Source organism: Gorilla gorilla, chromosome 2, assembly GCF_029281585.2.
Source record: "Gorilla gorilla gorilla isolate KB3781 chromosome 2, NHGRI_mGorGor1-v2.1_pri, whole genome shotgun sequence".
In the NCBI taxonomy this organism is placed as follows: Eukaryota; Metazoa; Chordata; class Mammalia; order Primates; family Hominidae; genus Gorilla; species Gorilla gorilla.
In genome coordinates, this window is record NC_086017.1 from 25,334,665 (window position 1) to 25,360,467 (window position 25,803).

Consider the following 25,803-nt stretch of genomic DNA (forward strand, 5'->3'; position numbering starts at 1 on the left):
CAAACTCCAACCATTTGTATAACAAGTAGCCAAGCATATTGTAGGCGGTACAATAAATACTGGTCATTTGATTGAGGGGAAGTATCTCAAATGCTATGTATATTAAGTAATGGCCATAATGAATCTAGAGACGGAAAGCCAGGTTTGTAAGTGAATAATTCATCAAATTATTCATCAAATAATTCCATAAAGCCCCCATCAATTCACATCCCCTCCTAGGAGCAGTGGATGAGAGTGTCTGTTTCCACACACCTTCACCAACAGTCTGATGTTACACCTTTTGAATTTTGCCCATCCGATAGATGAAAAATGGGCAAATTTTCAGTCTCATTCATTATATAAGAATTAAATTATATATTATAAATTGTATATAATTTTAATTATATGAAAATTAAAACCACACTGCAGGCCAGGTGTAGTGGTTCATGCCTGTAATCCCAACAATTTGGGAGGCTGAGGCAGGCAGATTGCTTGAGCTCAGGAGTTCAAGACCAGCCTGGGCAACATAGCTAGACCCTGTCTTTACTAAAAATAAAAAAAATTACATACATAATAACTATAAGAAGGAGGAGGATCTTAATCAATTCAAATGGATTTTATTGCTTCAATTAGAAATAAACATTGAGCAAAATGCAAAGCGGCAGCAGATGGGTATATGGCCAGAAAATTGGGCATCTATGTCAAATCAGCCACTATTTGCTGGCATTCCACTTGAAAATCTCATATTTAATCATTTTCCTCTGACTGCCCAGGAGGACCTGCACTAGGCAGGCCTGGTGACTTGATGGCCATTGTCACCTCAAAGGAAGCATGCAAGACAGATGCCATGTGGACAGAGGGCCTGTTCTGATGTGGATGAACTGGATACAGTAAGTGGCTTGTCTTCTTGCTAGGTTTTGCACAGAGCTGCACAATTTCCAAAAAGCGGACACTCTCAGGATTGCAGTGCCTTGTGGGGTTTCCTCCTAAGATCACCCCTGTCTTAGAAGGGGAGAAGCTTTCTCCTTCACAGCCAAAGGAAGAGCTCCTGCCTGTGAACTTTGCTGGTTAGCAGGCCTTTCTACTGAGAACTCAGAATGGCTAAGGTGTTGTTATCAAGTGTGAGCATCCCATGTCCTGAAAGTCAAATGTTGCCCCTCAAAGTACAACAGTAATTCCTGAGTACATATTCTGACCCAGGCCCAGGGCTGGGCCCTTCCCAGGCTCTCTCCTTGGATCCTTGCAATGATGTTATGGATTGTATATTCCCCTTTTCCAGATGAGGAAAATTGATTCTATGATATCCAAGGTCCTGTGGAGTTGGGATTCTGAACCCAGACCTCCGGTTCCATAGCCTGTGCACTGGGATGTCCCCAACTCATCCTCAGGCTTTAGACAGAGAGTCTCAATTCTGAAACTGGAATCTTCAGCACCGAATAAGAGCAGATGGGGCCGGGCGCGGTGGCTCACGCCTGTGATCCCAGCACTTTGGGAGGCCGAGGTGGGTGGATCATGAGGTCAGGAGATCGAGACCATCCTGGCTAACATGGTGAAACCCCATCTCTACTAAAAATACAAAAAAAAAATTAGCCAGGCGTGGTGGCGGGCGCCTGTAGTCCCAGCTACTCGGGAGGCTGAGGCAGGAGAATGGCATGAGCCCTGGAGGCAGAGCTTGCAGTGAGCCGAGATCGCGCCACTGCAGTCTAGCCTGGGTGACAGAGCGAGACTCTGTCTAAAAAAAAAAAAAGCAGATGGGATGATAGTGAAATGAAGCATCCCAGGAGGAGGCAAGTGGCTGAATTCCAGTTTCTCTCCACCATTTGGAATAATGGTTGCAACCAGTAATTGAGAGCAAACTGTATGTCAGGTGCAGTGCAAAGCTCTGTAGGTATTAGCTCATTTTATCCTTATCACCGTCTAAAATGGAGACTCTTATTATCTCCATTTTACAGATGTGGAAACTGAAATATTAAGAAATTAAACCATGGCTGAGCATAGTGGCTCATGCCTATAATCCCAGCACTTTGGGAAGCCAAGGCAGGTGGATCGCTTGAGCCCAGGAGTTCAAGACGAGCCTGGGCAACATGGCAAAACCCTGTCTCTACAAAAAATACAAAACTTGGCTGGTTATGGTGGCATGTGCCTGTAATCCCAGCTACTGGAAGGAGCGCTGAGGTGGGAGGATCCCTTGAGCCCAGAAGGTGGAGACTGCAGTGAGCCGTGATTGCCACAGCACTCCAGCCTGGTGACGGAGTGAGACAAGGAGGGAAGGGGACAGGATGGGAGGGGACAGGATGGGAGGAGAACGGAGGGGAGGGGAGGAGAATGGAGGGGAGGGGAGGGGAGAAAGAGAGCAAGAGAGAGGAAGGGAGGAAGGGAGGAAGGGAGGGAGAGAGGAAGGAAAGAAGGAAGGAAGGAAGGAAGGAAGGAAACCAAAACAAAGATCACATGGCCAAGATCTCTCAGCTAATGGGTTACAGAGACTCACTCAAGTCCAGAGCTGTGTGAATGGGAACTCCATGCCTTTTACTCTCACATAATGGGTTCTCAGTGCCAATGCTCAGAAGAGAAACACACGCCAAGACCCCTTCTTTGTGTGGGTGCTAATTCTGTAAATTTGCAAATAGCATGTTAGCCACAAAGTCAGGGAAAGTCTAAGTCTAAAAGGATATTTAAAGTCTGGTCTACCCCTTAATTTTACAGATGAGGAAACTGGGTCCTACAAGAGAGCAAATGACTTGTCCAACACTACAGATGTGTCCTAATTTTACCTGAACTCCTAAGGACTGCGCTGCAAGTCTGTCTAAAAACACAAGTAAACAGGCAAATGGCCAACCCCCTGCCTACATGTCTCCATATGATCTTCTACTGGACATGAACAAAATAATCTTGGCAGTCATGCCCAGGGCAGCCGGCTCCTAAGCCTGTCCAGCCAATGCACTCTTATTCTCAGGACTCCACAGCAGAGGGAAGTAAGGGCCAGAGCAGATACTCTGGGGAAAGCATTTCTGGGGCCCAGATTGTTCCTAAAGTCACCTCGGCCCTTCAATCCTCACTTTTTACTGGCAGACAGGAAGAGTGAGGGGACAAACCACCCAACCAATGCTGCTCCTGCAGGGCCCTGCTGCTCTCTAGAGACAGGGGACTCCTGTGTTTTCCACCATGATGGTTCCCTACCATGACCTTGCTCCACGCAGCTCTCGAGAAGATCGACAGAAGGAAAACAGATTGTTTCCTCACCTGGAGCCTCCCTAATTCCTGGACACTGTGCTCAGTGGTTGAGAATTTCATTTCTAGATGACCACAGAGAATCTGGAAACCTTTTGGGGGCCACTCCATGAGGTCCATCCCAGTAAGGATGGTCTCAGAAGCCAAGCTGGCCCTGTTGGACACAAAGGGCAGTCCAGTTTCAACTCCTCATGATCATAACCCACCCAACAGTCCCCTCATACGGGGGACAAGTCCAAACACTGGAACAAACCCGGAATCCTAGTGAAGTAAGAAGAGCAGGTGGGCAGGAAAGTCTCTCCAAGTAGGATGGCCAATGTCGCCCCATTCCCTGTCTTCCTGGGTCCCCAAGAAGCCCCATGCCAGGCCCGAAACCCCTGGAAAGTCCTCTGTGGAGCATGGTCCCAGGACAGAACTCCCAGCAGCAGCAGGAAAGCTCCTGATGCCTTCTCCAAACTTCTCAAAGACACCCATAGGAAGAGGAGAGTGGTACAGAAGGATGAGTGAGGAAAGTGTGGGATGCCTGGGAGGGAGGAACCTGCCCGACTCACACTGATGCTTCCTTCTTTTCTTTCCTCTCTTTTTTCATTTGCAGCCCCCAGCTGGTTGATGGTGCAAAGCCTGTAGCAGCCACGAGGCCTCTCCTTCAGCTGTCACCAGCTCCCAAACACGCGCCCCATGCCTGTGTTTATGCTGGTTGCCATGAGAGATAAGTGCGGGCTTGAATGGAGCTAAATGCTCCTGGGCTGGGAGATGGAAGAGGGCCAGGTGTATTTTTAAAGCATCTGGGAAAGCCGGTCACCACAAGAAGCCTCCTTCTCTGGGCAACGTGTTCCTTCTTTAGGGGCTGGTTTATAAGTGCAAAGTGGGTGGAAGCTGAGTCTCTTCTTTTTTGCCGTAACTCACTGGATATTTTAAGCAAAAAGTTCTTTGGGTTGTATTTGGGATTTTTGCCTTTTGACACAATTAATTATGGAAAAAGATCTGACCTCTTGCCATGTGTAGAGACACCATGAGGTTCTGGAAAGAATGACAGAAAATACGTATATATCACACATTGTATGCCAGGCACTATTGAAAGTACTTTAGGCTCATAATTAGACCATTTAATCCTTACAACTTCTCTGGGAGTGAAATCCTGCTTTTACAGCCATTTCATAGATGAGGAGGCTGAGGCACCAACAGGGTAATTTGCCAAGGTCACAAAGCTAAGGGAACACAGGATTTGAACTCCAGCAGTGCGGCACCAGAGGCCCTACTCCTAACCACTCTGCGATTCTGCCTTTGTCATGGTTTGGGGTCAGAAGTTCTGATGTGGAATGTTGACCCAGGCACTGTGTGACTGCACCTCTATGAATGTTCCTTTCTTCTTTAGTAAAATAGGGGTACTAATGGCTACCTTGTGACATTGTTGTGAAGATTAAATATAATATGTGTCAAGAGTCTGGCGACCAGAAAATACTCAATGAAAGGTAACTTTAGTGTTTTTAGTGGTGGTTCCATGGCCCGCTGGATCCCAACTTCCGCATCCCGACAGGGAAGGGCTGCTGAGCTGTAACTGTTACTGTCCAGAGGGGCGATGGAGGCAAGGAACTGTGTAAGGGCCAGCAGGACACAGCTGGTCTCTCACACTGTCTATAGCAGAGGACACTTCCCTGCTCATATTCATCAATCCCGCCCATTCGTCGATCCTGCTCATGCTTTCAGCTTCCCACTACAGAGTCTTGTGTCTATGCCAGAGCGCTTCTCCAACCATGGGAAGTTGTTTGGGGTAAGCAGGAAGAAGAGAGTGGTGAAAATCCCCAGGAGTTGATGGATAAATATCCCAGTCCCCTGCCTGTCTCCCTAAGGCCCCCAGTAGAATTGAGCCCCAGTTGCTCATAGCAGTAACCTGCTCCTGAACACACTCCATAGTGACTGCCTTCTCTTCCCTGTCTCACTTCCCCACTGCCCTTCTGAGATCACCTCCCAAATAAACTACTTGCACTCAAATCCTTGTCTCAGGCTCCGCTTCTGAGAAGGAACCCAAATGAAGACAGTACACACCGCTGTGCCTTTGATTCTGATGTCAGTTTAACAAAACACTCGTGGGTCTGTTTACCTAGTGGAAAAACTAGGTAACCTGTGGCGGCCGCCACAGATATCCAGATCCTGATCCCTGGAACCTGTAAATGTTACCTTATATGGAAAATGGGACATTGTAGATATGATTAAATTAAGAAGTTTAAAATGAGGGGATTATCCTGGATTACTTGGTGGACCCTAAATACAACCACAAGGGTCATTATAAGAGACAGGCAGAGGACATTTGACACAGAATGAGGTAACGTGACCACTGAAGCAAGATGCTATGCTGCTTGCTTTGAAGGTGGAGAAAGGGGCCAGGAACCAAAGAATGAAAGAAATGCAGCTCTAGAGCTGGACAAGGCAGGAAATGGATGCTTCCTGAGAGCCTTCTGAGGGAGCTCGGCCTTGGCAACACCTTGATTTCAGACTTCTGACTTCCAGAACCATAATAGATGTGTGCTGTTTTAAGCCACTAAGTTTATGATGATTTATTACAGTAGCCATAGGAAACTAATAAAGGAACTCAGAGGTGAGCTAGAACAGAGGCTCTTACAGCATGGTCCATGGACCACCAGCATCACACTCTTGGGCCTCACACTAGAAGTACTAAATTAGAAATTCCCAGGGTGTGTCTCAGTGGTCTGCAGTTTAAAAAGCCCTCCAGGTGATTTCCATGCTGGCCATAGTTCAGTGATTAGCCCTGCCCAGACATTAGAATCACCTGGAGGATTTTAAGCATTCCCAATGCCTGATCCAATACCCCAGAGATTCTGATCTAATTCGTCTGCTCAGCTTGGACTCTGGACTTTCATAATGCAACCTGGGTGCATATTCTTTTGTCTAACCAGGGCTGGGAACCAGTGCTGTAGTTTGAGACTCTCTGATCTAGACTGTTGACTTTCAAACTGAGCTGTGCAGAGCTTTGGGATTCTAGGCAGATGCTGAAGAAGGGGAAGGCAGAGGCCAAGCCAGTAGGGATCCTGGTCCCAGAGACCAGAGTCACATGCCCAGAGGGGGCTAGAGAGGTAGATGTAGTAAGGGAGGTGGATGGGGGTTAAGAGCAGACTTGGTGAGCTGGAGAAGCTCCATTCCAGTGATGGCCAGAACGTGCGTCCAGCAGCTTGTCCTGCTTTTCAAGATGTTTGCTTCTTTATTTTATTAATTTTTTTGCTGAATAGATATCAGAAATACTCTTTGTTTTTAAATGTTAAAGCATTCAATTTTTAAATGTTAGCCACTAAGGCAATTTTTAGAAATCACCACCCCCCACCTTTAGTACTCTAAGGGCTAAGCATAAAGGCTGGATTTGGTCTTTGGGCAGCTGGTTCACAAACTCCGTCTCTGTCCCACGTGTCTTTCATTCATCTCTTAGCACTGGATAAGTTCTTCTCAGAGAGATGACAGAAACTCCATCTGGGTGGGATATTTTTGTCTGCTTGCTCACTGCTGCATATCCCCAGGCATATAGTCGGCACTCATGAAATGTTTGTTGAATTAATAAATCCTCATAGCAATTCTGTGAGACAGAGACTATTATATCCATTCTTCAGATGAGAAACTTGGGGCTCACTGCATGAAATGAGCTCTCCACCATCACACAGTTCATAACCAAGGGAGGCACAATTTGCACCCAGGACCCCTCACAGTAGGGGCTACTGTGAAGGGCAAGACAACTGTAGTTGTGAAAGTGCTTTGTAAAACAAGAGGCTTGTGGGAATCATTGGTGCCAGTCCATAGGAGAAACACAAGTGGTACTTCTGACTGAATTGCATTTAAAGAAGATGGGGACCAGGGGCAGTGGCTCATGCCTGTAATCCCAGCACTTTGGGAGGCTGAGGCAGACAGATCACGAGGTCAGGAGTTCGAGATCAGCCTGGCCAACAAGGTGAAACCCCGTCTCTACTAAAAATACAAATTAACTGGGCGTGGTGGTGGGCGCCTGTAATCCCAGCTACTCCGGAGACTGAGGCAGGAGAATTGCTTGAACCCAGGAGGTGGAGGTTGCAGTGAGCTGAGATCGTGCCACTGCACTCCAGCCTGGGCGACAGGGCGAGACTCCATCTCAAAAACATCAAAATAAAAAATAAAATAAAATAAAGAAAATGGGACACGAGGTTATTTGGTGTCTCATCAAAGCCAGAGCGGCTCTCTGTTCACTCTGGAGCTGTGTTGTTTTTGTATGGATGTGGCAGTGGTGGCTGTGAATCTGAAAAAGGAGGTGTGAGTATGGCAAACAGTAAGGTGGGGGGTTGGCCCAACTTATCAGAAGGGAAAGTCTCCCATCTCTCACACCCACCCCTCTCTGTGTCTGAACAGGACATGAGCCCACTGCTGCACGCAGAGGCTTGGGATGGGGTTGGCAGGAAGCCTGGGACCCCTTAGAGAGTTCTTTAATTTAAGAATCCTCTCTGATTTTATTATCCATAGGAAATATGGGGCGGTAAATCAGAGGAGATGGCTGGCAAGTGCATTATGGAGCATTAAACAATAGCTGATCAGCATCAGACACAAATAAATGGTCCATAATCTAGTGCCAAGAATATGGATAGTTCCCAAGTGGTGGCCTGGCTGGCTTCCAGGCAGGGGAGCACGGGGCTGGACATCAGGCCCTACAGGCCACAAAATGCCTGCCCTGGGTTACATCCCAGCAGGCAACAGGAGAAGATTCCAGTACCCAGACAGAAATCACATCCTTCCATCTGATCTCACTCTACAGGACTGGATTTGGGTGTTCTCACCATCTGGTTTCTGAGACCCGGACCCAAACATCACCTGGAGAGTCCTGCCTTCCTGGAAAATCCTGTACTCAACGAGGGAAACCACATGTGTCTGCAGGGTCATCGATGGGTCGGCTCACAATGCCTAAAGGGAAGGCTTGTGAAGTGGATTCCCCTGGCTCCCCACCCCCAAACACCCTGGTTGACACCATTTCACTAGAGTATTGTTTAGCTTAGATCCTTAACCTCCATTAAAATGCAAGAACCATCAAAGGAGAGATAAATCAGTACCCTGGCAAGTCATGCACACTTTAATATAAAGCAATATTCAATCTTTTGCTAGAGCTTTGGGCATTGATATCCTGAGGAAAAAGCAGGAGGGAATGGAAAATAAAGAATCCAGGCCAGGCGTGGTGGCTGTAATCCCAGCACTTTGGGAGGACAAGGCCAGCGGATCACTTGAGGTCAGGAGTTCGAGACCAGCCTGGCCAACATAGCAAAACCCCGTCTCTACTAAAAATACAAAAATTTGTCAGGCTTGGTGGCACATGCCTGTACTCCCAGCTACTCAAGAGGCAGAGGTATGACAATCGCTTGAACCTGGAAGGCGGAGGGTTGCAGTGAGCCGAGATCGCACCACTGCACTCCAGCCTGGGCGACAGAGAGAGACCCTGTCTCGAAAAAACAAACAAAAAAGAATCCAGAGGAGAGTTTCCAGAGGATAGGAGGGTAGCCTACAGGACTTTAAAGGCCAATATCACTATTTATCCAAAACCATAAGGAGATTTGGTCTATACTGGTGAAATCCCTGGACTTAAAGAAGCAGGATTTCAGTCTCCAGCTCTCCCACATAACAGCTGCATGACCTTGGGCAAGTCACTTAACCTTTCTGAGCTGCCATTTCCTCATCTGAAAGGGGAAGTGGTGCTGCCCCCATTCAGGAGTGCTGCGAGAATTACACAAATTAAACTGTGTGGAAGGCCTGCCCTCCAGTAAATATTATTGTCTTTGTGTCTGTGCCTCCACATTCTGGAAATTGTACTACTACTGAGCTACCACTGTGGGTGGATACTGGAGCCAAGTCAATCCACAGACCCATAAGTGAGTCCAGCCAGGGCCAGCCAAACCCAAGCTAGATTAGCTGACCCTCAGTTTACCCACAAACACATGAACTTCAACAATAAATGGTTGTTGTTTCGATCTACCAAGTGTCACGGTGGTTTATTACCCACCAATGGTTAACGCAATACACCAAACGTGGGAATCTTGGCATTTTTAATAATTGCCATGTTCAATAGAAATCATTCTAATATATAAATGGCATTTATCTACCTTCTTAAGCAAGATAAAGTAGGCACAATCCAGTCATCACTGGACCATTCATGCTCATAATGAAAACCAGTTAATGTACTGTAGTCAATGACGCCTTCAGGGGTTACAGACAGAGCAGAGGCTCTAGAGGTAGCTCTAGTCTACTATTTTTTGTTTGTTTTTTTAAACGAAGTTTCACTCTTGTTGCCCAGGTTGGAGTGCAATGGCGCGATCTCAGCTCACTGCTACCTCCGCCTCCCAGGTTCAAGCAAATCTCCTGCCTCAGCCTCCTGAGTAGCTGGGATTACACTCATGCACCACCACACCCAGATAAATTTGTATTTTTAGTAGAGACAGGGTTTTCTCCATGTTGGTCAGGCTGGTCTCGAACTCCTGACCTCAGGTGATCCACCCACCTCAGCCTCCCAAAGTGCTGGGATTACAGGCGTGAGCCACCGCGCCTGGCCTACTATTCTTTTTGAAATCTCAGGCCCATTTCCTAATTCTTTATTGTTTTTCTTGTAATCATTCTTATCATCCATCATTGTGTCTAGCTTAAGCAGCAACTCCTCCCTCCCCAATTTAATATGCTATATATAATCACCAGCTTTCAAGTCACGTACTATCTATGTCTATTAGAGTGGTGCCCAAAGTAAGAGTTAATAGGCTTAGAATAAAGGCCTGAAATAGTTTTGTGTGTATCAAATATTATGTGCTTTAGCGATGGCATTTCTATCATCAGTTCTGGCCTCTGATGTTTTGTGCTCCTTCCTGGTTCTCCTCTGGGACCCAGCAGAGGAGGTTGCCAGGTAATGAACCTCTGATCCAGACAGCTGGTGCTGCACATGGCACTGCTGGAATAGTCTTTCTTGAAGACAGTGAAGGAGTGGATTATCTATGAAGGTAAGTACTGGCCTACAGGCCCATGAGAGCTCTTCCTCCATCACAACCCCTTTCCGGGGCATTTACCACATGCCACCTGTGTTTCAAAAGCAGGTGATCATGGAATCCCTCAGAGCAGAGGCCACATCCTACTTGTCTCCGTGTCCCCTGAAGCACACATTAGAGTGCCAGGCACACAGTAGGCACTCACTAAGTTATAATGCATAGAATGAAAAGATTTTCCTGGTTGCCCTTATTTTCTGTGTATACACAGCCTATCTTCAGAAGAATTAAGAGTCTATAAGCTTCTGAATATAGAATATTTTATATCAAACTGTTGGAAAATATTTCCAAAGGATTACAAGGAACAGTTTCCATTTTTTTAAAGCTTAAGTTTATTTCTGAACTGTGCTATCATAAAGCCATGGTGACTAAATTAGGGGGACAAAGCCAAGTGACCACCGGAGAAAACATATCTTTGTGATACTGAGCTGGTTACCTTAGTGATTCCCGCTAGGTCTATTCCATTGTTTTCCCTAATGTCTAATGACCACATTCCCAGCCAGAAGTGCCTGTGGATATGCGCACTGGTTGTTCTCCATCCCAACCCTCCCCTTGGCTCTCTGCCCTCAGTGTTCCAGTCCCTGACCTCCATGCTCTGCCCTCTGGCTTCAAGTTGGGTTGGCCAATGAGAGGCCCTGCCAAAAGGTGCTTGGATGGGAGGAGAGAGAAGATGGTGTATTTCTCCTTCACTTTCTCCCTGCTTTAGGTCCTTCCGTGACCAATGGTCTTGCTTAATGGCCCCTTCTCCAAGGCTCCAAATCTGCCTGGGATCCATTTTCCTATTTGCCCCTCTTGCCTTTTCAAGCACAGGGTGGTAAAGGCGTATTGCAGTTGCTAATCTCTAGGTGCCTCAGCATTCCTTGTTGGTTCCCTTAACCCCACCCACACCTCTCAAAGTGATCCTTTCATTCAGATCTTTTCATCTGAACCACCTGAGTTGCTTCTTTATCCTGCTGTTGCCCTGATTGGTACAGTCTGCAAAAACCTTACGTAAGAGATATCTATGCTGTGCCAGGGTGCTCTCCAAGGCAAAGAGTTCAAAAGAAAACCAGAGGTTCTTTTCTCTCTAGTTTTCTGAACTCCTTAACCACTTTGGTGCTATTTAAATTAAGTAATACAAAATGATGGTAAACCCCAGTTTGCAGATGAGAAGCTTTTATTCATTCATTCATCAAATATTTATTGATTACTATGTGCCAGGCACTGTTCTGACCCTGGGAAAACAGTAAAGTACAAGAGAGACACATGCCCTGGCCACATGGTGCTTATAGTGTAAGGCCACTGTCTCTCAGAAGTCAGGGAGCTCATCAGAGGCAGGGCTAGAACCAGAAAACTGAGTTTCCTTAAGTCCTAACCTTCAGCAGATTCTCAAAGGAATCCGTGACCCAAACATGATTAAGAACCACCAAATTAGGCCAAATTAACTCTCAAGCTTCTCCCTTGAACTGGGGAATGAATAATGACTACTCACTCCTAGAAGAAGCTTGATGCTCTTAACTTGAATTTGCAGGGGCATGTGGGCACACACCCACGGTGACACCACCACTCACCTTTCCTGCCCACCCTCCTGAATTCTCCACAAATCTGCCCCCACCTCCGTTTCTCACACTTTTATAATTAGCCCCACACCAGTCTCTGAGTCACTCCCTCATGGCCCACAAACATTGGCTACACAACTTGCTGATGAGCTGTTTTTATCAATGGACAGCAGTTGGGAGCTGGATTCAGAGATGTGCCCTCTCTGAGAGCCTGGCATTTCTGGCCCTCCCTGTGTTTCCAGCAAAGGCAGTGATAGTGAAATTTCTGTCTCAGTTGAAGTATTTATGAGACTCATGTTGGAGGCATAACTAAAACTTTGCTGGGGAGAGTCAGGGGTCACTGAGGTGAATTGAGGGGGGCTGTGAGGGTCTGCCTGCCTCCTTCAAGCCCTCCGGAAACATTTGAGTTTCCTCAGAAAGTTTTAAATAGGCCATACTAGTAACCGAATACTTCCCCTGCTCTGGGCCAGACAGGACAAGGGCAACAGGCTGGTGACCTCAGAAAAGGTTGCAGGCTGGCAGACACAGCCCCTTCCCCAAATCTCCCAGCCTCATACCCGGCAGACACACTCAGCTCCAGACCTGGCTGTCACTGTGGAACTCCCTCCACTTCTCCCTGGAAAGCTCGCTTCTCTCAGGACCTCCAGCTGCCTTGTCTGAGGCTGAAGGGAAGTCGCACCCAGGAAGACAGGTCTGGAGAAAGGGAAAACCTAGTCCTGAGGCTGCAACTGCCCCGCTGCTGTTCACCCGCCAACCCACCGGCCCCTGCCACCTGCATTTTCCCTTCGAGGGACTATTGTGGCCATGGATGCTATCTGGGTCCGGAAAGAGGTTTGTTTACTCCACAACAGCCCCTGTGAGGCAAGCCCCCTTCGAAGAGGTCAGAGATGTATTTATAGAAACATCTGAGACTCACTTCTCTATTACTTGCACGCCTCTGTCTCTTTTAAGCTCTCCCAAATTCCTGGCCAAGATGAAATCATGCAGCAAATGGGGAGAATAGGGGAGGCAGAAACCGTTTTTCAAAGCGTCTCTGCTTTGAGCAGCCAGGTAGGAGCCGGTTGGAACAAGGACAGAAGGGGCTTCCAAGACAAGCTTGGGTGACAGGAAGCTGCTGGGGTGGCCATCTTCCTTCCAACCTCCCTCCACCAACAGTTGAATGGCAAAAACATCAGGACACATTGCAAAACAATCCTCCTTCCTCCCCGTCCCCTGACAGATGGAAGACAGGAAAGTTGTAGCCATCGTTTACCTGCTGAGATTGGAAGAACGCTGTTGATGAAAGTCGGCTGAGACATGATAGAGAGGAAGAAAAGCTGAAGATAAATTCCCAAAGTCACTGGATTCAGGACAACCATGCTGGCCAGGGTCTGGCGAGGGTCAAGCTAGAAAGGAGGCTGCTGCGGAGCCTTGCTTATCTCTGCTTTTCTCTTCCTCACTGCTGTTTGCGTGCGCGTGTGTTTGTGTGTGTGTGTGCGTGTGCGTGTGTGTGTGTGTCTTTCCCTCTTTCTCTTTCTCTTTCCCTCTCCCTCCTCCTCACCCCCTCCCTCTCGCTCCCTCCCCCACCTCTCCTGTCCCCCATGCCTTTACCAAGAAAGAATGCCAACCATTTCCCATTAAACTGTCTCCATACTACATAGAGTTATATTTATCTCAAGCACCATATCAAATGCCCACATTAAAATTAAGATGTTAAAATTTTCTTTTTTGGAGACTGAGGTAAGTGGCTAGTGAAGAGGTGATGAGAAGGCAGCCAAGTCTCAGATGTTCACTGGAGGCAGTCCTCAAGGGCAGAGAGATTCCTAATTGGTTATGTGCCACCATCTACCTCCTTGGAACTGGGCAGAAACAACTCTCCTGATTCAAACCGAATTTCATGGAGAAAAACCCCTCCACTGTCAGCCTGTGACATTTTTACCCATTGTGTAACAAATGTAAAGTTAACTTTTAATTTTTTTCTTTAATCATCCAATAAAAAGGAGGAAGGAAGTAGTTTATATTTCCAAACAGCTTTCTCTGTGAAAAAGTGTTTCTCTCTCCAAAAGCTGCAACCTTTTGATTCAATGCAAGGCAAAATAAATGAAAACAGTAAAAGGATAGAAAAGTGAATGATTTTTATCAAACTATATTCAGAAAAATAACATCATTAATTTAATCTTTGGCTAGACAAAATTATTCAAATAAAAATTATCACATTCTTAATACCTTTTATGAGTTTATAAAAGCCTGTTATAGAGATGATTAGATGACTAAAACAAAATAATAATTCACAGAGTTGTTCATTTTGCTTTAATTTACATATTACATGCCTCATAGGAGTTAACTCAGAAACAGTCTGCTAGTTACTGGATGCTGGGGTGGGCACCCTGCCCCTGTGCTCATCATGGGGAAGGTGGAGTTGGGTCAGGGCATGCTATAAAGTGATATTTTACAGCTGTAGCACCACACTTGGGCTTGACTCTCAGCTCTGAGTGGCAGTGGACAAGCTCACCTCTCTAAGCCTCAGTTTTCTCATCCATACAATGGAGACAATGTTCCCTTTAAAGGTTTGTTGGAAAGTTAAGTGAGGTAATGGGGATGAATCCTACACGGATTAGAACTTGCACATAGGAACAGCACAAAGGAGACCCAAGGGAGCCATGGTAGCCTGGGTGCAAAGATGGCCTCCAAAAATCCTCCCAACCCAGTGTGTGCATGCCACTCTTCCCAGCAAAAAGCAGGGCTAGTCCCCCTCCCTTAAATCTGAGGTGGCTCTGTGACTTACTTTGACCAATAGAATGTGGCTAAAGGGACACTGTGCCATCTCCTGGCCTAGGCCTTAAAAAGCCTGGCAGCTCCTGCTTTTGCCTTTTCTTGAAAATCAGCTGCCACTTTAAAAAGTCTGGACTATTGAAGAGGCCACATGGAGGGGGAAGCTGCCAGCCTCCAGCTGTTCTGACTATCCCAGATGCAGCATCAACAGGCGAGTGAGGCCATTTTGGAACATCTAGCCCTGTCCTGGTCTCAGATGATGCCAGCCACAGGAGTGACCCCAAGTGAGACCCTCGAAAGAACTGCCCAGCCCAGATTACGAAGTCATGAGCAAATAAAACGGCTATTGTTTCAAACCAGTAAGTTTTAGGATGACTTGCTCATCGGCAATAGCTAACTGATACAGAGTTGATAAGGAAAGCTTTTGAAAGCATGAAAAATATACCTGAACTACATTCAAAATTTATAGGACAGATTAAAGAGAGGGTACCCCCATTTAGCTGCTCCCAAAATTTTTACAAGAAGGAGCTGTGATTGTCGGCCAAACTCAATCAGGACATTCTCAGGCTCACTCTTGTTAACTTCTGGAGCCCCAGCAGCCAGCTTCCGGTGGCTTGGAGAAGGTACAGTCTACCTGGGAGGAAGGTATCTTTTGAGTAACTTGGTGTCAGAATATGAACTTTCACTATCTAGCTCAGATTCCTCCTCTGCAAAGCCAGTATGACTTCTTCCTTCTCTCAGCACAAAGAATTCACCACTGACCATACCCTTGGAACAAATTCTGTCAATATGCCCTACCAGTGACACCTGCTGCTATTGTTTTTGAACACCACCTTGTGTTGCTATTTAGCTGGCATTAACATCCCTAAAGATAGGGGACTATCCCACAGCTCTGTGTACTCTCAAGGCCCCCAGGACAGTCCTTGTCACCTAACAGATCCTCAACAATGTAAGTTACTTTGATCAAATCACACCACTGGATAGGATAAAAAGAGAAGAATGTACAAAAGTAGCATAACTTTATGCTCCAGCTTTCTGCACAACTTGCATTTCCCCAGCACCCCTTGGAGCCTCTGCACATACAGCTGGCTGGCCTGCGCCTGATACAAGGGAGGGCTTTGGTGAGTATGCTGAGAGTGTGAGAGGGACTATGGATGGCCACCCTTGAATTAGGACCCGCAGACAGAGAGGCTAAATTTATAATTCAAGTCACTGGAGAATGAGTCACTGTTGATCTAAAGTTACGACAGGAGCCTCTACCCTTTGAGGAGGCCCCAACACAGAGTTATTTATAAGGCCCCAATACTTATTAAACAATTTTTAGTAAATTTCCATTTCCTTAGGTATCTTATATTTTATAAGCCTATTTCTCATAAGATTACCCTAACTGACCAAGACAGAAATTATCATCTTTCTTCAAATCCTCCTGGAAGGGCTCTGATGTTTCCAGAATCTAATAACATAGACTATTAGATTTGTCCAGAAGGAAACTATTTGAGATTTGAGAAAAGCTCACACCAATAAAGCCATTCAAAGTCAGAGTCTTCCCTCTCAGACCTTGTAGGCAGGACTGTATACTGGAAAACAATCTTTTGGCCCCATTAAACTTAAAATGCACATGCCGTCTGACCCAGAAGTTCTCAGAAATACTCATTCACTACCCAGTGGTTTAGGTGCAAGGGTGTGCATTGTTGCCTCAAGTTGGAAACAGCCTAACTGTCCATGAATGAAACATTGGTGGAATAAATCCTGGGACATCCATTCAAAATGTTATGCAGTGACTAGAAAGAATAAGGCAGTCTTTGCAACAAATGGTGCTGGAAAAATTTGACTTCCATATGCAAAACAAACAAATAAAAATAAAGATTAACCCTTACCTTGCCCCATGCATAAAAATTATTTTAAAATAGACCACAGACCTAATTGTAAATGCTAAAATATTAAACTTATGGCAGAAAACAGGAGAAAATCTTAGTGACCCTGGGTTAGGCAGAGATTTCTTAAATAAGATGCAAAATACAAATCTTAAATTTAAAAAAGTTAAATTGGACATTATAAAAACTTTAATGCTTCTGCTCTTCAAAATAGAATACTAAATTGGAAAGCCAAGCCAAAAACTAGGACATAATATTTGCCAAACACATATATGATAAATGATTTGTAGCTAGAATATATTAAAACTTTCACAGCTCAATAATAATAAGATAAAAAACTTAATTAAAAGAAATGGCAGGCCAAACATGGCTCACACCTGTAATCTCAGCACCTTGGGAAGCCAAGGTGGGTGGATTACCTGAGGCCAGGAGTTTGAGACCAGCCTGGCCAACATGGTGAAACCCCATCTCAACACAAAATACAAAAATTAGCTGGGTGTGGTGGCACACACCAGTAATCCCAGGTACTCAGGAGGCTGAGGCACAAGAATCGCTTGAACCTGGGAAGCAGAGGTTGCAGTGAGCTGGGCTCACACCACTGCCCTCCACCCTGGGCAACAGAGCAAGACTCTGTTTCAAAAAAAAAAACTGAAATGAAATAAAGAAATGGACACAGCCTGGACAACATGGCAAAACCCCGTATCTATGAAAAAAAAAAAAAAAACAGAACTAGCTGGGTGTGGTGGTGCATGCCTGTAGTCCTAGCTACCTGGGAGGGTGAAGATAAGGGATCACCTGAGCCCAGGAGGTCAAGGCTGCAGTGAGCCATTACTGCGTCACTCCAGCCTGGGCGACAGAATGAGACCCTGTCTCAAAAAAGGGAGGGAAGGAAGGAGGGAAGAAAGGAAGGAAGGAAGGCAAAAGATGTGAATATATATTTCACCAAAGAAGATACATTAATGACAAATAAACATTTGTAAAGATACCCAACATCTTTAGTCATTAGGGAAATGCAAATTAAAACCACAGTGAGATACCACTACACACCTACTAGAATAGCTAAAATTTAAAAGACTGACAATACCAAGTATTGGTGAGGATATGAAGCAACTGGAATTCTCAAACATTGCTAGTGGGAATGCAAAATGGTGTAACCACTTTGGAAAAAAATGTCAGTTTTTTATAAAGTCAAATATACATTTATTATACATCCAACAATTCTACTCTTCAGTATTTACCCAAGAGAAATGAAACACATGTCCACAGAAAGACTGTACATGAAAGTTCATAACCACTTCATTTGTAATAGCTAAAACTAGAAACAACCCAAATGGCCATCAACCAGTGAATGGATAAACAAACTGCATGTGTACATACAATGCAAAACTACTCAGCAATAAAATGGAATAAACTAAGTAACATGGAAGAATCTCAAGTGCATTATGCTAAGTGAAGGATGCCAGACACAACAGGCTACATACTGTATAATTCCATTAGTAGGACATTCTGGAAAAGGCAAAACTATGGGGCTGGAGAACAGATCCATGGTGCCAGGGGTTAGAATTGTGAGAAGAGAAGGGGGCCCAAGAGAACTAGCAGTGATGAAAATATTCTTTATCTTGATTAGAGTGTTTGTATATTTTGTCAAAATTCATCAAACCATACTCTCAAAAAGGGTCAGTTTTATTATATGTACATTTTCCATCAGTAAACTTGACTTTAAAAAATAAGAAAAATGTCACATGTATGCACTGACATGGAAGATTGTCAATGGAACACTGTCGAGTGAAATAAGAAAGTGGCAGTATATCCGACCAAATTTCTGAACAAACAAGCAAATCTCTTTATCAGTTTTTATATGTGCATTGAGAAAGATCTAGAATGATGTATATCCCACAGTATATGGGATAAGAGAAGATAAAAGGAGAATTCCCTTTTCAAGCTTATACATATTTGTATTAAAATTTTTACAATGAGCTTTATTTAATTTGTAATTTAAAAACAAAATTCTATTTTTACAAAATCAAGTTAAGGCGGCCTTAGGAGTAAAGAAAACAGCAGAAAGGAAAAAGGTGCCAATCCTGCATGCCCGAGGTCCAACAAGTCTTTTGCAGACGTGTTGTGAAGAGCAGAGAGTTATTGATTGGTCCTGGCAGAGAAACAGAGCTCTGAGCCTGGTCTCTCTGGCCCAGAATGGATGATATTTCAGTTATGCAGAGGTCATAGCCACCTCCCACCAGCAGGCGGGAGACAAGCCTGGGCAACTGAGAAGCCCCAGGAAGACCCCTCCTCACAGCTCACTGTTCCCTGGCAACTTGGGCTTAAATCAAAGCCAGAACTGATGGGGCCTGGGAATGCAAAGCATAGCTTCATCAGAGGGCCAGAAGAGCTAACGAGTCTGATAAGACCCATCAGACTTATCCAGGCATCTCGCCCATAGTTACATCTCCAGGGCCAGGAGCTTGGATTTCCTCACTTTCAGGGCAGAGATAGTAGGCTGGCCTTGAGCCATCTGTAGTGCAATCACAACACTAGCGACAGTAATCTTATCCAATACAGTGTTTTTCATACTATGCTGGGGGGTGTGCTCACTCTGAGATGCATGGTTTTTGAAAAGCAGAGGAGTTCATGGACATTAGGAAACCCTGCCTGTTTTATGTCACTGTTGGAAATTCACAACATTTATTGGCATATCAAAAACACTGAGAAGTCCTGCAGTAAAGAAATGCATTGACTTTGCTTTTACCCCAAACTTATTTGACCCTCAAACCCATTTTTATTTAATTCTTATTATTTAGCTCCCCACTTTTCTCTTATCTACATGTTATACACTGAACATGTTACTGGTATGATAAATAATCGTATATAGGGCTTTATTTTGTATGAAATCCTTATCTTTTTTTTCATTCGATAGTCATAAGTGAGGCAGCAAGACTAGAATTATAATTCCCATCTTACAGATGAGAAAACTGAGGCTTATGTGAAGTTCTGGGGACAGCAGCAGAGGTTCAGGTCATTGGCTGGCTGGAACAATGCCTAGCAAGACTAGATATGAACCGTGCAGGCTGCTGAATGACACATCGAATCAGATGTCACCAGTGCTCTAGCCTTTAGGGCTAGACATGTTCTCCATGGAACACCAATCAACCTGTCTTTACCTGAAACCAGACTCAGAAAGTTTGTGAGTCCAAGAATCATTCAACTCTGAGGATGCAAAACCACATTCTTGGTAGGGAGACAGGACATAAGGGAAGGCCAGGGACTTCCGAGGAGACCCCAAAATGCTTTATGACAACCCGAGGATTGATGGTTCTTGAACTAAAGCCCATAGGAAGGAAAAACATCCTGAATCCTGAACAAATAAATCCTAACGTTATTTATTTCAAGAATCATAGGAATAAGTAAGCTCATAATATTTAGTAAGCCACCAAAGGGCGAAACAAATCTGCCTCGCTCTTTCAGGTGGAGCTTGCCCCAGATTTCCCCTAAGGTTAACCCTGGGAAACTTAGGTGACATTCACTGCAAACTCTCTAGCCAGTTCAAATGCATATTCCTAGTATACTATTTGTACTTAACACAAGCTAATTGCAAATTTTTATTTTTATATATTTATTGAAATAATATTACCACCCACAATCCCATCACCTCCCCCAACACCCTCAGTCCATCACCGGCCCCCTACCCCAATCCCAGTCCCCAACCACACCACCTTGCCTCCTGGAGAGATGGTTCCTCTTGCATTTGAGGAGATTGGATGGGGTGGGGAGGAAGGCCCACCTAGCAACTTGATTTGGCCCAAAGCCATTTTCAAAGCTTGGATCTTGTCTCTGCCCAGCTAAAGGTGGAGATCAAGGGCATGTGGTTGTGTTTGGCAAAACCTTTAATAACAATAGGCTAATGCTGACCAAGACTGAGAAGTAAAGGGTAAGAAAGGGAACCACTCTTACTGCATATAATTATGCATCCTGCATCCCAGTTATGAGAAGAGAGAGCTTAGCCAATATGCGCAATAATCAGGCACTGCTAGGGAGTATCGTAGAGTCACCTACTAGCTGAGGCTGGCTGTGTAGGAAATAATCTCCTCAGAGATGGACAAGAACATACATAGGCACCCACGCTGCTCCAATGAAGCCTTACAATCCCTGTGACAAGGAGGTTCTTCCCATCCTGCAGGTTGTAGTACAAGTCGCACAAACCTGAGGTCACAGTATGTTCCGTATTTAATCCACTTAAGGCCTTAAAGTGCTTTAAAAATACTCAGCCACAGGGAAAGGGTTATCTCCAAGGCCAAAATGTAAACATATGCAATCTCAGGTAAGAGGAACAGGTGATTTTTTTTTTTAAGTACGAGAGATTAAAAATTTTCCACCCAGTTATCATGGATTATGTGGCAATCTGTTTCCTTATATAAAGAGTTACTAAATGTAACTGTGAAGTTTTAAAACCACAAGAGCGTCCTCAGGAAGTAGATGAACAAGGTTAAACTAGAGAAGACAGAAACAGAAAAGCAATGATTCAGGAAGGTAAGAGAGAGGTCAGAGAATTCATTCACTCATTATTTTTCTGTTTTCCTGTTATTTAATTATTTATTTATTTATTTATTTATTTTGGAGACAGAGTCTCACTTTGCCACCCAGGCTGGAGTGCAGTGGCACAATCTCAACTCACTGCAACCTCTGCCTCCCATGTTCAAGACATTCTTGTGCCTCACTTCCCGAGTAGCTGGGATTACAAATGTGCACCCACCATGCCCGGCACATTTTTTTGTGTATTTAGGAGAGACGGGGTTTCACCATGTTGGCCAGCTGGTACTGAACTCCTGGCCTCATGTGATCCACCTGCCTCGGCCTCCCAAAGTGCTGGGATTATAGGCGTGAGCCACTGTGCCTGGCCCATTATTTTTTCATTCAATAAATATTTACTGTGTTCCTATCACAACACAGGCCAAGATCTACAAGCTGTAGATTCAGCATGCACAGAATGTACTAAAGTCCCTGCCCTTGGGAACTTACATTCTAAGGAGGTCTCAAGACAGAAGCACACAGGTGTTCAGTGTAATGTAGAATAATGGAGAGAAATAATTGATCATGGAGAGCCTCCCTGAGGAGGTGACATCGGAGCAGAGACCTGAGAAAACGAGCCATGCAGATATCTGGGAGGAAAGCATTCTAAGGCATCAGGTGCAAACATCCTAAAGCACCAACAAGCTTGGTTTTTCCAGGAGGAGCAGAATGGAGTTACATGTGGCTCGAGCAGAGTAAGCAAGAGGGAGAGTGAAGGAAATAGGATCCAAGAAGCCACTGGGGTCAGGTCATGTGGCATTTGTAGGGCACGCATGGAGTTTGGACTTTGTTTTAAGATGGAAGTCAGTGGAGGGTTTTGAACAGGAGTGGCAGCTCTGATTTGTGTTGTAACAGGATCACCCCTGGCTTCACCACAGTAGATTGTAGGGGGAAGTAGGAGGCCTAACAGGAGGACACTGAAGGTGGAGATGATGGTTGGTTTTCCAAGAAGTGACAATGGAGGTGGTGAGTAATGATCAGATTGGATAGATATTTAAGGTAGTGTAGCAGATTGTATTTTCCAAAGTCTGCAGCACCACCAAATACCCCACCCTCCACTGTCTTCTTCTGATGGAATGTTGTTGCTTCTCCTTGAGAGGTGGCGTGTGTTTTCCTTCTCTGAACCCTGGCTCCTTCCCCTCCCAATTCTCTGCACCTCTATTGTTTTCCAGGTCACACTCACCCCAACCTGACACCTCCTTCTCCCCAGCCTCCAGGCCTTTATTAAAGTTACCAGAACACAGAAAGGGCTTGCAGTGAGCAGCCTTCTCACAGACACAGGTGCAGGTGCCAGGCTTGGCTTCTAGGCTAGCGTACGACAACGCAGGGATGGGACGGGGAGAAAAGTCTCTCCTGAGACGCTGCAGAAATCTGGAGAGGCCTTAGCGTGATCAGAGCTATGGAACTGGGGTCAGTGGTGATCTGGGAGGCTTGACTGCCATCTGAGTTACAGGAATTTGGAAGGAGGAGTGCCAGAGTCGATGAGGAAGGTAAGAGATGAACTTTAATTGTAGTTCTCTGGGAAGTATTCATGGAAGAGTCATTTCTGACCTTAAGGGATGAAAATACCAACTACAACCACCAATCATTAAATACCTATGATATTCCTACAGATGTGATTTCTTGGAAGCCTCTAGGCTTTTGAGCTAACTCTATGAGGTGGGTATTACTCTCTCTATGGATAGAGGTTGACAAAGGTAGCTTAGGTAATCTGCTCAAGGCCACAGAGCTAGAACACAAAGCTGGCCCACATACCTCAAAGCCTGTATTCTTTACACCACACTACCCAGCTCCAGGACCAGACACAGTAGGGAAATGGGGAGACAGGTGAGTGAACTGCCCCACCCCAGGGCAGAGTGTGGGCATGATCATGGCCCTTTTGGGGGCAGTGGCAGGGCCTCTTGGCTGGGAGCCCTTGAAGAGAAATAGAATGAGGTATGCTTGGATGATAGACTGCTGACAGATTCTGGTGGCTCAGCATAGCAGAAGGCCACTTCTAAATTTGGACGGCTGGACAGTGGGGGAACATTTTATTTGGGCTTATTGCACTCCAGCTCCTGCTCCTGCTGGGAACTGCTAGCAAGGACAGCTTGCCCTGTGTTTTCCCTGGCCTGACATCCTATTCCAGAATCCCTGCACTTCCTCCACCTGGAAAGCCTCCTGTCCCCATCCCTTCGTGTCCAAATCCTCCCAGCTCTCCCAAATTTAAATGTTTCCCCCTCAACAAAGCCTTTGCCAGGAGAAATGTGTTCCCTCTGGGAACTTCCCTAGTTCATGCTCTGCTTTTCTTCCTTGGCACTCCTTGGGCAGTGGGCTTGAGGGCAAGAGCACCATGGTTTAAAGCAGACAGTACCTGTTTTGATTCCTGGCTCTGCCACTCATTAGCTAGGAAACTCTTCAGAGTTCCTCTGAAGGAATCCTTCTGGGGTTTCGATAAAGTGTCAGAGATTACTGCTGAGGCTCCTCGGACAACGACTATCCAGATCTCAGGACTCAGCCCTCCTCCCTCCTTCCTTCAGGACCCCTAACTAGGGAAGCTCCATGTAAGCCTTAGCAGCCAAATGGAAATGGGAGGTCACCTTTTAATAATAGTGGTAACAACCAAACAGGTTCTGCTGAAGTTGGAGAATGTGGGTTAGGCCTGGAGACCACAGAGAATTGCCTGCTTCCTCCCCATGGAATCTAAGATGGCCAGCTCCTCTTTGGGCTCCTGTCTGCCTCCCCTCCAGGGATAGGGAGGAGAGAGGTGGCACACAGAGTCCAGATCTGGGTAAGCGGCTGCTAGGAAGCCTCCTGACCATAAGCATGGGACAAAGGTAGCCCATGCCACAGTGCTGATCATTATGGTGGGATGACACCCACCCATGAGTAAAATGACCCAAAGAGTGTCCTTGGTTCTGATCAATCTAATTGATAACTCCTTTTCTTTCTTGTAGGGCATGGGAGCATGGACTTAGATGGTGGTAGCCCAGGCAGAAATGTGGGGAAAGGCGTCTCCTCTTCAACAGTATGGATTAGACACACAGCATCTAAAATACCTTATAAAGGTCAGGCACGGTGGCTCACGACTGTAATCCCAGCACGTTGGGAGGCAAAGATGGGTGGATCACCTGAGGTCAGGAGTTCAAGACCAGCCTGGCCAACATGGCAAAACCCCGTCTCTAGTAATAATACAAAAATTAGCTGGGTGTGGTGGCATATGCCTGTAATCCCAGCTACTTGGGAGGCTGAGGCCAGAGAATTGCTTGAACCTGGGAGGCGGAGCTTGCAGTGAGCTGAGATCATACCACTGCACTTCAGATTGGGCAACAGAGTGAGACTTCATCTCAAAAAAACAAACAAACAAAAAACCTTATAGAATGCCTTGCCATGTGGCAGGAGTGATCTAAACTATTCCAAAATATGAATATTGAGGTTTGCGTATATGTATATGTGTAAATGTAAATGAAGCTCTAGTCTGTTCTTTCAACCTTGCAATATAATTGTCTTGGTCTGTTTGGGATGCTATAACAGAATATCTTTCCCTGGGTGGCTTATAAACAACAGAGACTTATTTATCACAGCTCTGGGAAGTCCAAGATCAAGGTGGTGGCAGATTTGGTGTCTGGAGAAAGCTCATTTCTTGGTTCATAGATGGCAGTCTTCTCTCTGTGTCCTCAACATGGCAGAAACAAGGGGTCTCTCTGAGACTTCTTTTTTAAAGGCACTCATCCCATTCATAAAGGCTCTAAACTCATGACTTAATCGCGTCCCAAAGGCCCTATCTCCTAATACCATCACTTGGGGATTAAGTTTCAACATATGAATTTGGGGGGGAACACAAATGTTTGGTCTATAGCCGTAATTATTTAGGTATGTGCTTTATTTCTCTAAGTAGATTATTAATTCTTGAGCACAAGGCCCTTGCTGCTTTATCTCTTTATTCCTCCAGGTGCCAAATCTGATTCACAGCAGGCATTCAATAGTGTTGAATGAATTAATGAGTTGATTTGCATGACGCATGCAAGTTAGACAAACTACATTGCATATATCTAGAACCTTAAAAGTAATTCAGGCCAGGCGCGGTGGCTCATGCCTGTAATCCCAGCACTTTGGGAAGTGGAAGCAGGCGGATCATTTGAGATCAGGAGTTCGAAACCAGCCTGGCCAACATGGTGAAACCCCATCTCTACTAAAAATACAAAAATTAGCTGGGCATGGTGGTGGGCGCCTATAATCCCAGCTACTCGGGAGGCTAAGGCAGGAGAATTGCTTGAGCCTGGGAGGCAGGGGTTGCAGTGAGCAGAGATCCATTGTACTCCAGACTGGGTGACAGAGCGAGACTCCGTCTCAAAAAAAAAAAAAAAAAAAAGCTAATTCAGCCTGGATCAAGTTTCCCTTTATAAAGTCTCAGAACAGATGTGGTTCTTGCCAAGAGAATCATGGGTTTGCAGCCCCACGGGCCTTTGCTTTAAATGGAATGACATATGGAAGGCACCTTGCACAAGTCTGGCCCAGGAATGTGAGGTTCCAGGGCCCTCTGTGTGAGCCGGCAGCTGGGTGAGTGCCTTGATGCCCACCTGCCTCCCCCAATCTCTCTCCACAATATGCCAGACATCTCCCATATCAGGGATGTCACCTAGCCTGGGACAAAAGAACCAGCTCTCCTCAGCTCTGGCTTCAGGAAGTGCCAGGTCATTGATCCTTGAAAAAAATAGTCTTCAGATGGGAAGATGCTGACATGATGACATAATCTCAATGACAGCCTGTGATTCTCCACACACTGCCTGGAAAATGCATTAGCCAAGTGTATTAGTTTGCTAGGGCTGCCATAATAAAAAGCACCCCCTG

General features: G+C 45.5%; 1 protein-coding gene across 6 annotated transcripts in view; it reads right to left on the reverse strand.

The window, feature by feature from the left end:
* Positions 1–25,803, reverse strand: part of COLQ (collagen like tail subunit of asymmetric acetylcholinesterase) — a 104,924-nt gene that overhangs the window by 58,235 nt on the left and 20,886 nt on the right. For 2 of the 6 annotated variants that reach the window (XR_010132655.1, XM_055381108.2), the window contains exon 1: positions 13,038–13,354. The exons of 1 other annotated variant lie outside the window; for it this stretch is intronic. Coding sequence is in view for 4 of the 5 variants with exons in the window: in XM_055381108.2 (XP_055237083.2) it covers positions 13,038–13,143 (106 nt within the window). In the remaining variant the exon portion in view is untranslated. Of the gene's footprint in view, positions 1–13,037; positions 13,355–25,803 lie in introns of those variants that run through there. 3 more of the 6 variants (XM_019023453.4, XM_055381107.2, XM_004033679.5) reach the window with 2 other exon arrangements.